At 42.0% G+C, this 13,192-nt stretch overlaps 1 protein-coding gene across 5 annotated transcripts in view; it reads right to left on the bottom strand.

Annotated features, from left to right (window-relative positions):
- The window catches only part of grid1b (glutamate receptor, ionotropic, delta 1b), a 533,969-nt gene that overhangs the window by 83,985 nt on the left and 436,792 nt on the right, over window positions 1–13,192 (bottom strand). For 3 of the 5 annotated variants that reach the window (XR_012591834.1, XM_074619402.1, XM_074619404.1), the window contains exons 9-12: window positions 5,351–5,452; window positions 3,197–3,319; window positions 2,477–2,551; window positions 1,991–2,351 (exon numbers count right to left, since the gene is read on the bottom strand). Coding sequence is in view for 4 of the 5 variants with exons in the window: in XM_074619402.1 (XP_074475503.1) it covers window positions 1,991–2,351; window positions 2,477–2,551; window positions 3,197–3,319; window positions 5,351–5,452 (661 nt within the window). In the remaining variant the exon portion in view is untranslated. The remainder of the gene's footprint in view (window positions 1–1,990; window positions 2,352–2,476; window positions 2,552–3,196; window positions 3,320–5,350; window positions 5,453–13,192) is intronic. The other 2 variants (XM_074619403.1, XM_074619405.1) reach the window with 1 other exon arrangement.

Genomic DNA, 13,192 nt, shown 5'->3' with positions numbered 1-13,192 from the left:
TTTGTCCAGCAATCTGCTGATGACTGCGTCCCGCAGGAGGACATTTTGGAGGGCATTGTGAAAATGCACACATATTTAGGAGAGAGGACATGTTTTGGAAAAGAAAGACATTTCCAGATATTGATCTTTTCAGGATGGGAGATTGTTTTTGAAAAGTGGGGAAGACATTTTTAGATAAGTGAGATTTCTTTGGAAAGTTAGGACATTTAAAAATAATGACGACATTTTTGGAAAGTGATGAAAAAGGGGTGTAAACAGTGTGAGCTCAAGCCCTTTTCTTTATTATAATATCGGTCCCTGATATTGTTGGCTTAAAAGTGTTTAGTTAGTTTCACTACGATTTAAACTTTTATTAACAAATAAATGCGGTCAGGCAGATGTGTGATAAAAGAGCGTTATAAGGGTGAAAAGCATTTAGCATGTCAGTGTGCTGACTTGACTATGACTTGCCCCAAACTGCATGTGATTATCATAAAGTGGGCATGTCTGTAAAGGGGAGACTCGTGGGTACCCATAGAACCCATTTACATTCACATATCTTGAGGTCAGAGGTCAAGGGACCCCTTTGAAAATCAAAGACATGGTTGGTAGCAATGGATTCATCAGGTTTACTAGTTTCATATGATACCAGTATCTTTATTCTAGCTTTAAAACTGAGTCCGCTACAACGTTAAAAATCACAAGTTGCGTTAGTGTTATTATTGCGTTAACTTTGACAGCCCTAGATTGAACTGGCCATCTCTCCTCATCTAAAGGCACCTTTACTGCACCGTTATGTCTAATCCTGACATGTGTTGCTATTCTGTGTTTGTGCTGCAACCATCAACAGTTCAATCATCACTGTAACAAACACACATGGACGTACACAGCTTCCCACACACAGAAACCTCCGTTCATTACCTCACTCTGACATTTCCTGGAGCTCTGTGCTCTGTAAGCCTCCCCCTAATTCATTTAAGCACTTTAAAGTTTTATGTCCTTGATTCGGCTTCTCTGCTAAATATTTCAGACGCTACAAATCCTCCCGCGATTATTGTTTCCCTCTTCTGTTGTTGTGTAATCCGTGTAACAGCTCCACATTAAAACTCCACAAAAATCTAACTGAAATCCGTCTTTACAAGGCAGATTATCTTCCCGTTGCTGTGATCGGCCCTGATTGATTTCAGCCAAACAGCTGAGCTGCTAAACTGTGAGAACATTTCAGTTTCTCATCTGACTGTCAGCTGAAATCAGTAGGAATCAAACCTGTGAACTGTGAGGTACGGGACAGTCCCGGTGTTCAATCAGGAAACTTAAAGCTCCAATAACGGACTTGAACGGACATGAAAGTAAACTTACAGTTATCTATGTCTCTAGCAGGCGCAGAGCAACATTAGCATTGATTTCATCATAGTTTGGTCAACTTTAAAATCTGCAGGTCAAAGTTCACCAAAGTTGCTCCACTGATTACAGATTACATTGAAATGTGTTGATTTTGATACACAATTTTGCCATTTTAAATGCTTCAAATGCGTTAAAGAGTATAGCAGCAAAGAGACGAAACTCTGGTGTTTTTTTGACAGCCGCTGCCGCCATTTTGGACTGAAAATGCTTATTATGTTTATAATATTTTATTGTTCAACACATGCCATTTCGGTAGAATACGACAATAGAATAGAAATAATTTTGTTTTACTTTTGTACGGCACTTTTTTACACGGACGTTTTACTGGCGTCCGGTTGTCGTTTTCAGTCCAAAATGGCGGAAGCGTAGCTCTGCTGCGGGGCGCTGATGTTGCAATGGAATCAAAAATGTACTTTCACTTCTTGGTAACATACTGTACGTTGTGTAGTTATTCTGGCAACCTTTTGATCCGTTTATTGCCATCAAATCAATCAATAAACACACATGTTCCTGCGGTCAAACCCTCGCTAGTAACACAGCTTCTAGTTTGGAGTGAAGGCAACATAACCCTGCAGTTTCAGTACAAACAAAACGTTTCTTCCATTACTATCTTTTCTCTCACCTTGATGTACGAACGCTCCGTAAACAATCCAGATGGCGCTGTGCAGAGAGCCCGACCCCATGCCTCCGTTGGGGGGCTGGCCCGGCGGTGCATCCCGGTTAGAGGAGGAGCGCAGCACCTGCAGCCGGTTGAGCAGGAAGATGAGCACTCCCACCACGGGGATGGCCGCGGCGATACAGGCCCACACGGCGAGGTCAAATGGCGCGAACAGAGAGAAGATGTTGATCTTCTCTTCGGGTTTCCGCAGCAGGATGCCGACGCTGTAGTCCAGGTAACGCTTGCTGAAGTCGACCACGTTCTCCCTCTCCGGTGTGATGGTGATGGCCGACACCGCCAGGTCGGCCCTCTGGAGGAGGAGGGAGAGGAAAAGAGCTGTTCATAACAAATATATAGATCAATAACAAATAATGTGTACTTTTTAAAATATTATGTTTTTTTCACATTGTTTTTTAAATCTTCAAATCCTCCTACCTTGTTGATGAGGTCACCGATCATGCCGTTCCACGTGCCGTTGGGAAGTTGAGATCCATATTTACTGTCGGCCACCTGGAGGGGAGAGTAATAAAGTTTATTGAGTTCATGCCACCAGTTCAGGACCTCATCTCCTCAACAACAACAACAACAACAACAACAAAAAAACAGCCTCAAACCAAAATCCCAAAGTCCGTATTTCAGAGTCTCAACCTCATGAAAAAGTAAAATGAAAGCAGTAGTTATTCATCATGCCGTGGTCGGGGCCATAGATTCGAACTTACTAATATTTCAGAGCCATGGTCGGGGCCATAGATTCGAACTTACTAATATTTCAGAGCCGTGGTCGGGGCCATAGATTCTAACTTACTGATATTTCAGAGCCGTGGTCGGGGCCATAGATTCGAACTTACTAATATTTCAGAGCCATGGTCGGGGCCATAGATTCGAACTTACTAATATTTCAGAGCCGTGGTCGGGGCCATAGATTCTAACTTACTGATATTTCAGAGCCGTGGTCGGGGCCATAGATTCTAACTTACTGATATTTCAGAGCCGTGGTCGGGGCCATAGATTCTAACACTGATATTTCAGAGCCGTGGTCGGGGCCACAGACTTGCTGATATTTCAGAGCCGTGGTCGGGGCCATAGATTCTAACTTTCACAAACCTCAGTCAGATAAAGGATCAATGAGTCATGTGACATGTCAGTCATTCCCACCTGGTAGATCTCGTATTTGAAGCCTAGGATTTTGGCGAGGGCGTCCAGGACGTCGATGGAGAAGCCTTTATATCTCTTCGGCTGCCCGAGGATGTTCTCTGCCACCATGACAAAAGGATCCTCCTGCAGAGACAGAGATAGGTGGGGGTGTTAGCGAGGATAAAAGCTTCAGCACTGAAGAACAACACTTGTCTTTAAATTACTGTGTGTTAAACAAAAACAAAAAGCACAGAAAACACCTTCTAAAAACACCTTTTATTGCCCGTTTGATCCGGCCATTGATTGATCAACCGTGTGCGGAGCTGATTTCATCGCTGTTTCACATGATCTGATAAACACGGTGCTTTAAAGTAGACAGGAACTCAGTGCTCAGGTAGTGTGCATCTACAGTGTTGTGTAGCTGGCAGTGCTCAGAGCGGGAAGTGTTGCAGCTGCAGGGGATCAACCGCAGGGTGAAGGTATTAGTCTCGCTTGGTTACACCTGCGTCTCCACGCTGCTGCGCCAGCACAGGAGGGAGCTCTGGAACAACCCGCCGCTGTTCTGGGATCAGGGCCGGAAAAACGCTCGGCTGTTTGTATCTCTTAAACTAATCACGCTGACCGCAGGCGCTGCTTTAAACCAAGGTGCTGGTTTGATGCCCTCTCCCAAAAAAAAGAAAAAGAAGTGTTGCGGGGGAACGTTGTGGGTCGAGGAACATGAAGAAGTGAGAGGAGTCAGAATCCCACAAATAATAAGAACTGTGAGAAGCACGCTGAGCTGTAGAAAGTCGGTTTCTTTATTGACTGAAGGATTTTTCTGTGGATTCACTGAAGTGTATTTTGTGCTCTGGAGTGTGAGATTATTTTTTTTTTATATCAAGAATTGAACTTAAAGTGTTTAAAGAACTAAATTGTCAGAGTGGAGGAAACATCACAGATTGTATTCCATCCTGACGGACACAAACGGATCATTTTAAACATAAACACGATTGATTTTTAACATGTAGCTTCAACGTTCTGTTATTAATGCAGGCTTGTGAGGTTTTAGTGTTATATGTGTATGTATATTATCTCAGGTATCAGTGGGGGAGTTTATCTATATGGTGGACATTGTAGGACATCTCAAACTCTGCCTGTCAGACTCTGCTCTATTATTATATTCTTATTCCCTCCGTTTTCTACTTCCTGTCTTTCAGTTCAGTTTTTTTGTGTATTTCTATGCTTTTAGTTTGTAACATCGTCACATGCACCTCTCTGTGCATTTTTTACAACATAAAATAGTTCCATAAATGCACTTTTCTGCAAAGTTTAATTATTGCGTGTAGTTTTGAACACTGTAACCTCTTCCTGCACACTTTCTTTAAAGCTGCGTTTATACTCGTACAAGGCATCGTGACGCGGGCCTCCACAGATGGCGCGCACACTACAAGGACAAACAAAGGCGTTTTTGCTCAACTCGTTGTTCGTTGCAGTATTCTCTGAAACGCCAGAGGGCGTGCAAACAAATTATTCTGTGCAGAAGCAATGAGTGTGAGCGGCAAAACGCCATAAACCAAACTTCTCAATGCCGAGGAGGAATTAACTGTAAACTTATATCTCATATTTATGTACGTACATTATCGCTGTTATACAATCCCTGTAAAGAAAGGAGTCAAGTATTAAATGTGATATAATGAAACAAAGGTTGAAAGTTTGAATATCCCGTAAACATTTTGATTCAGCTACAAAATATTTTTGATCTCCTGCCTTTTTTTTGCACCCTTATTTATACCTTGCACCTCCTCTTATTTATTTTTTCTCTAGCTTATATTTAGTTTTATTACAAATATATACGTACATGTATTTAGTATAAATATATATTTCATTGTATCATGTACTATACGCATCTTATTGTAGTATATGTAGTGTATTGGTGCTTTGTATAGCGATTATCTTGTTCACAAACATTTCTTTTGGGAGGAATCGTGGCTTATCTTATCTTATCTTATCTTATCTTACCTCATCCTTTGTACGTTGGAAGCCTGCTGCTGTAGCTCCCTTCACTGCAACACCGACACCGCAGCTCAAAATCTAATTCATTTCAGGTTTCAAGTTCGTTTTGGATCGTAATAATGTGTGAAAGTAAACCTGGTTAAATACAGTAATAATATCTACTTTTACAAAGATGTCACCTACCAGTAAAGTGACCACTTTGACCGTCACTCCCTGCATGCCGTTCTCTATTCGACTCTCCTTCAGACTGCCGTTGAGTCCGTGAAGAGAGTCCCACGTAGCGAGCTGCAGACGAAGACAACAAGAAGACAGAGTGTAAACAGCGTAAACTCTACAGAGGCGTCAATGACATGACACTGAGCTTTAATGACCTCATGTGTTTGTGTGTCAGACGTCATCAGAGAGAATAAAGAGAGGTGAACGCAACAGGCTGAGAACTCGTCAATTAAGCAAAAGCTACGCGGCTCACAGGCTGCGATCTCACAATTTATTCACTGGTCTCATTGGATTTCATGTGCGGCTGCAAATGAGACGTGCGGAGTGAATAAGGCCGGAGAAAATGAAGAGACATCTCTGCCAACAACCCACTCCAGCATGTTTTCATTCAATGCGTTTTCAGCCACTCACACAAAAAGAACTAATTAGGACAAAAAAAAAATCCCTTCTGTCTTCTCATACAACGCTGTCCTCACAATATGAGAGGATGGTACTCATGTTTCTACATGTTACAGAGAACTAACTACCAATTACTGACATGAGGAAGCAGAGAAGATGTACTCAGCACATCCAGAGTTTAAAGCTGGTTTGATAACTTCGTTGCAGATATATTGTGTTCGAATGTTTCCTGTCAATCTCCACTGACAGCCGTCTAATGAGACCACAAATGCAAAGAAATAGAATACTAATAAACAAAGAAAAGAAGATAAAGTAGGGATGCACCGATACCGATACTGCGCTCATGTACTCGTACTTGTACTCGTACTCGCAAAACGGCTCCGATGCAACGACACCGATACCACTTTACGGCAGCGTGACTTTAACCTCTCGTCAGCATCTTTCGGGTCCTATCGTACGCGCTCACGCTCCCCCTCCCCACAGGGTTTTGCTTGCACCCTCTGACTCGCGCGTGCATTAGACTTCTTGGTCCGTGTTTCGAGACAGGTCGGGTGGGTTGCCGACAACGCCGCAGACCCCTGGTGCCTTTTACATGGGCCGAGCCCCACCCTGGGAATCAAACGCTGCTGTAAAGTGGTATCGGTGCCGTTGCATCGGAGCCGTTTTGCAAGTACGAGTACATGAGCACAGGATCGGACCCGATACTTGAATTTCTATCTATCTACTGGTATCGCTGCATCCCTAGTGTTAACAACAGAAGGCACTGAAGCTCACTACCCGACCCACCGAGTTACACCAGGCTGCATTTCACACTTTGATTTTTAGCAGCTTGTTTTTGTCACCAGGTGCTCCCCCCATTAGAGACTATGTGTCCATGTACACGTTGCTTAATAGCACTGCATGCATCCGTGCCTGGCTCTGTGTGTGTGCCATTTTCAATAAAGAGCACGCCTGTCACCGTGGAAACACACACACACACACACACACACACACACACACACACACACACAGTGTATTGATTGGGTGGGATGGTGATGGTTGAATGGGCTTCACACTCGTGCACGCCTAAGATCCATTCAGCATCAGTTAAGTGCTTCGTTCCCTATGAGAGCTTAATTGCACATGAAGCCCTCTCTTATGAATATAGACATGTCGTCTGCCGTGGTATTTCATAATGAAACTAATCGCTTTATGTACAGTTTCATGCATCAATGTAAATAAAATAAGAAAATCAATACAATAAAAAAGCATTTCACTTTCACATTAGAGGCGGCTGATATAAAACAGTGAGATCAGCCTCGCCGTGATTAATCGGAGTCGACAGTTAATGTGAACACGCTCCGTAATCTCTGACTGAATGTCCTAATTAGCGCCGTTAAGCTAAACATGCTTGTTGTACAGCGTGCGGAGCCGTAAACAACCAGACGGGGTCATACGATAATGCATCGCTAACTCGGCCGGGACGTCTCAGAACAAATTGCTCTGCTAATGATGATGCTGCTGTTAGTTATAACACGGAGTGGTCATTAAGATCTGGTGGCAACATACAGCTGGATAATTAGATGCTCCACTTATAGTGGTCAGAAAACAATACAAATGAATAAACTAATGAATGTATAATAATACATACAAACTGCTCCTTCTCTGTATTTAACATCCATCAGTCCTCCTTTCATATCGTAGAAAATACATGTTGTATAACTTGTTAAATTGGAGATTATTATTACAAAATACAGAGGGAGGAATATTTCAAAAAAAAAAAAAATTACAAATATACAAGAAAAACCTTGAATATTCTCTGAGATAATAACATCATAAATTTGCGAGAAAAAAATCAGAAATTCTCTGAGATTAAAGTCAAATTTACGAGAAAATAAACTCTTAAAAAAAATAAATTAAAATGTTTTTGTCACGGAATCACATCTCTTTACTTTGCAAGGTTGGATCAATCAATCAATCAATCAATCAATCAAACTTCATTAATAAATCACCTTTCTAACAAATCAAATGCAATTCAAAGTGCTGTACAGACATGTTAAAAATGGATTTAGAGACGAATGCACACCAAAACAACCAATATGAAAGTTCACTGAATAAGAAAGCAATACGAGATGGGTATTTAAAATAATAAAAGATAGATGAAATACAAGGAAATAAAAATAACAATACAAATAAATAATAATTATGAAACTACATAAAATAAGCAGATTGTATTAAAATAATACAATTTTAATAAAATGAAATAGAATAAAAGAGATAATAATGATCATCAATAAAATGTTGATTATATGAAATAGAGTAAAATAAACGCTATAATGATGATGACAAATAAAATAAGTATTAAAATATAAAAATTAATAAAGTATAAAACACTGCATGAAGGCCAGACTAAATAGGTGGGATCAGGGGTCTTCAACCTGAGGCTCCGGAGCCACATGGGTCTCTTCAGCTCCTCTCCAGTGGCTCCCTGTAGACTTTTGAAAAATGGAAATGAATAACTGTTTTTTGTTTATATTTTCATTTCTATTTATCATTGTTGTAGGTCTATGGTACGACGGTACGACGGAGTATTAGAGCCACATTCAGGAAAAAAATACATCTGAGATTTAGAGAATAAAGTCGTAATATTATAAGGTAGTAATTTTACGTGTTATTTTCTTTTTTATCGTAAAGTTATGACTTTATTCTCGGAATATTACAACTTTTTTTCCCTCAATGTGGCCCTAATACTCCGTAGTACATTGTCTCTTGGTCCCTCACTGCATTAGACTTATATGCTATATACTTAGACTATAAACTGTGTTACCTTCATCACAATGATCACGTTTTGCAGCTCCAGACAGATTATTATTATTTTTTTTGCCTAAAATGTCTCTTTTGATAGTGACGGTTGCTGACCCCTGATCCAGACGTTGCTGGTGAGTGTTTCCCTTCACAGCTACAGATCTAACGTGGCTACTGGAAGATATGAGGAAGAATTCAGTCAAGTAATTTATGTAACTCAAAATCCAAACTTTGTCTCAAAGGGCTTTAAAATCTGCACAACACAACCTCTTTCCTGAGGCCTCCAAACAAACACACACAAGAGTTAAAGATGAGAGAAACCAAATGAGACAAAGCAGGCGAAGAAGAAACAGGAGGAGGAGGCGTAGAGCGAGAGGAGAGTGATGGAGAGGAGAACGAGGGTAAATGGAGACGAGAGAAAAGAGGCGGAGAAGGACAGAGAAGGAAAGAAAGAGGGAGCGCTTGTTTAATAATCAGGGAGCTATTCTCAGCTCCGCTGTCCTTTAGATGATCTCAATCCCTCGTTCTTCTTCATGTTGAGCGAGATAGTGGGGGTGTTCTTCATTAACACTCAGATAAATTAACTTCTCCAGTCTTCCTTCTGTCTCACTTGAACTGCTGAACCATGAGAGCGGCCATCAGACCAACAAATGAGTGGAAGAAGAATATCATGTTCTGGATGTGTAACGAGACTTCAGAGTGACAGTTTACGGTCTTCAGGATGCCTTCAGTGTCCCCGTTAATGGTGTCTGTTTACAGCAACCACAGACGACGCACACATTAGATGACTGTTGTAGAAATAAAATAAAAATAATGGCATTAAAGTCTGACTCGTGTTTGGCGGTTTCCCATAATGTCATATGAATGTAATATTTTGGGGCTTTGGAGGCTTTTAAATTTTAACAGCACTATAAAAACTGTAATTTACTTTTAAAGGAGTGTCATGTAGCCTGGTGACAGTTTCATAAATCAGTATTTTCAGAGCATACGGCTCCCTTACAGTGCTGAATCTCCTGTTCCTGTTCCCTGAAGGGTGTTTTGAGGACTAAAACAGCTGTCAGTCACATCCCCAACATGTCCTCAAACCGTGTAGACTTCTTTAAATGGATGATCATTTTCAAAACTGGCATGAAGACACAAACATCACACAGGCAACATATCATCCAGAGTAGACGGTAACAGAGTAAAGAGAAGAAGTTGAAACATGTCTCCAAACTTCTACTTTAAACAAACCGCTAATAGTAATAACGCTATGCTGAAGAGCTGCTGTGTGGTTGGTTCTATTAGATCAGACAACACGGGCCAGCCTTCGCTCCCCATGTGTATCAATGAGCCTCGGGTCTGACCCTGTCGCCGGTTCACTGGTTCTCCTTTCTTGGACCACTTTTGGTAGGTCCTGACCACTGCAGACCGGGAACATCCCACAAGAGCTGCAGTTCTGGAGATGCTCTGACCCGGTCGTCTAACCAGCTCTATCTGGCCCTCGTCAAAGTGGCTCACATCCTTACGCTGGCCCATTTTTTCTGCTTCCAACACAAAGTTCTAAATGTTCACTTGATGTCTAATATATCCCCCCCACTGCCAGGTGCCATGGTAACCAGAAAATCCATGTTATTCACCTCACCTGTCAGTGGTCTGAATGTTATGACTGATCAGTCTATGGGTTTATTAATATGTCCAGATGTCGCGGACAAAGCCAACTTTACAGTTTGTCACACTTTAATAAGACGCTGTTGGTGCATGAATTAGTACGTACTTCCGCAGAGGACGCCAGTTGAGAAGGCGGTCCTTAATGTGGCCCAGACCACCTCTGAATGCGGTCTGTGCGCAGATCAGATCTTAATGCATCTTGAGTGCATTCACACCTGTACTAAGAGCTGTCCAGCTGTGACCAGATCACCAAAGATGCATGTTAATGCCAGGTGTGAACAGGGCCTAACTGTACTTCAACTGATGTTCTGTAACTCTTGTGGTGATCATTTATAGATGATGAAATGTTAAACGTGAGGTCCTGGTGTCCAGATGTTGGCTGATGTGAAGAGTTTGGATCAAAGCTACAGACACTTTTTACTGCACTTCAACAACTAAACTTCCCCATGAAGAAATAATAAAGACAATCTGTTCTGCACCGAGGAGACTGAGCTTCACATCACCGTGAACAGACCACCTATTATTCCTGACAATTATTATATTATTAATAGTAGAAATAGATTTTCCAAAATGCCAGACGCTCCCAGGTGAGTTGCCAGTCTTTCTAACGGCGGCTCATTTCGCTGACTTACGGCAGCCATGTTGCTCTGCGCTGCGAGAGAGGAGCCGGTAATGAGACGAAGACGAGACAACAAAAATATGAGATATATGCTTCAGGAATATGCTGAGGGACGTGTGGTGTTTCATTATTACACAACCTGCAGAAAGCAACAACATGTTCCTCATTCTGCTTAAAAAAATCACAGAGATACGATCACACAATTTAATGAAGCGGTCCGGTAATGATTACAGAATTCAATTAGCACCATCCACATGCTTTAACAAGAACAGCATGTGGATTTCCCACCGCTGTCTCTTTGAGAGGAACTGCAGCAACTCGTCAGAAATGCGATAAAAGGGAGCAGCAGCTTCATCTGCTTGATTCAAAATGGACTTGAAGTGATGAATTGGCTGCTTTTCATTCACCTGAAGTCTCTGAACACGACTCACGTGCAAAGACTGGTCTGTGAATTCACTCTAACTTCTGCACTTCATTGTGATGCACCAGTTCTTAGGAGTGCTCTGGATGTGAATGCCGGCCCGCTGGGAACTCCATCACAATGCAGCGTTCTTCTCTTTCTGCTGGTCTACAGTGTGCAGTACAGGATGTCCTGTTCTACGTTCTAACAGAGCTGAGTGCAGGTTGGGCTCTCAGCTTGATTCACCAAAGTCGTGATGAAAGTAAAATCTCTTTAGGAGACGTGTAGGAATCACAGAATCATGAGAACTTAAAGAGACACATCACAGAAAGTGTGATGTAGGATAAACTTTGTCTTTAAGTATCACGTCTGCTTTATAAGCTACTTCACAGAACTGGAATTAAATGTTAATTACATTCAGAGATAGGGATGAAATGGTTACCTGTTTCACAATAAACCGTGGTAAAAGTCATTAAATCATTAAAAACTCACGATACTGTCCATCATTAACTAACATGTCCTTCCCTGATTCATCACGCCTCTATCACGTCAACCTTTTCCAGAAGAAAACAAACGACATCAGCTGTGATTACCGGTAAACCTACTAGTGGTTATTTCAACACGGATAACGTCTATGCTAGGGTCAAAATAAGACTAGACATCCACCAGGAGGCCGCTGTTCATGTCCTGTGTGAAACCAGAAGTTCATCCTTCCCAGTTCAAAACCAGACCGGTAAATGGTAACGTCTTTTTTGAAGTGGAGGATGGCGTCTTCCATCACCTTTTCTGACCTCAACATATTATAAACTGGCTTTGGCGCTTCACTTCTTCCGCTCTCTCCAGGCTCTTTCGTTCACTGCTTCCCTTCAGATACATAAAAACACTCGCCGCATACGCACATCAATGCTCATACGCCACACGGCGGCTTAAAAAATGACGTGACAATTAATATTTAAATTTCATGTTGGCAATATAGTCATTTACTACATCTCACGTAGAACAAGACACAATACATATAGCATATTTGATATATCACCCATCACCGTCTCTAGACGCCATGCTGCTACAGATATGCTCAGTATGAACATTTTGCAACTATGCAGACACATTTATTAAAACATTATGTTGACAAAGACTGCATGACATTCTCTCAAAAACATATTTGCTGTTGCAAATCGGCAGCATACAAACGTAATATCTAATAAACTGGGATGTCTCGTCATGTTGGAGGCTGCGGCATTGTTCAGCATCGGCTTCATGTTTGCTCTTTCAGTTATGTTTTCAGTCTCTGGATATAAAGGTTTCAATTTAAAAGAGACTTCCTGATAAAGTTAAGATTAAATCAAATAACTGTAAACTCCTCCAGAATCATGTAATCCAGCCTGTCAGCGATGTGATGTGATCTGAAGTGCTCTCCGTGCTGGTTTCACATCCAGCTTCTGTCTTTACGTCGTGCTCCGCTCCCAGCGGAGGTCAAACACGGCGGATAAATCTCTACTCCGCTGCTGCTCATGCATTATTCCTGTCCTCCTTGCTTCTTTCCCTTTTTCCCTCAAATGTCAGGCCTCTTTTTTTCCCCCCTCCTGTCATCCAAAAGGCTACGCCGGCTGTATTTCTGTAGCTCACTCTCCCGTGGACAGCGGAGCCAAATGCCAGCATTCGCCAGCGTATCTCACCTCGCCTCACGCTGCTCGCCGCCTCGACTCCCCGCCACACTGTCTTTTATTTCCACACCTTCACCTCCTCCTCAACCCTTTTCCTTTTGATTGGTGATGACTTTGGAGGGTATGTGTGTTACAGTGCTGAGCCCTCATCACCTGGCTGCTACTGCGATGTGTATACGTCCCACAGATCACCTGTCACCTGTCAGACAGCGTGGGCGGCGCTCTAATGAACTCTACTTTCTGTTGACGACGGTTGAGTCTCAGCGGGGTAGAACACATTCCTGTGACCGTCA

Source organism: Sebastes fasciatus, chromosome 20, assembly GCF_043250625.1.
Source record: "Sebastes fasciatus isolate fSebFas1 chromosome 20, fSebFas1.pri, whole genome shotgun sequence".
Classification (NCBI taxonomy): Eukaryota; Metazoa; Chordata; class Actinopteri; order Perciformes; family Sebastidae; genus Sebastes; species Sebastes fasciatus.
Note: the sequence above shows the minus strand (reverse complement) of the source record. Positions and strands in the feature narration are given on the sequence as shown.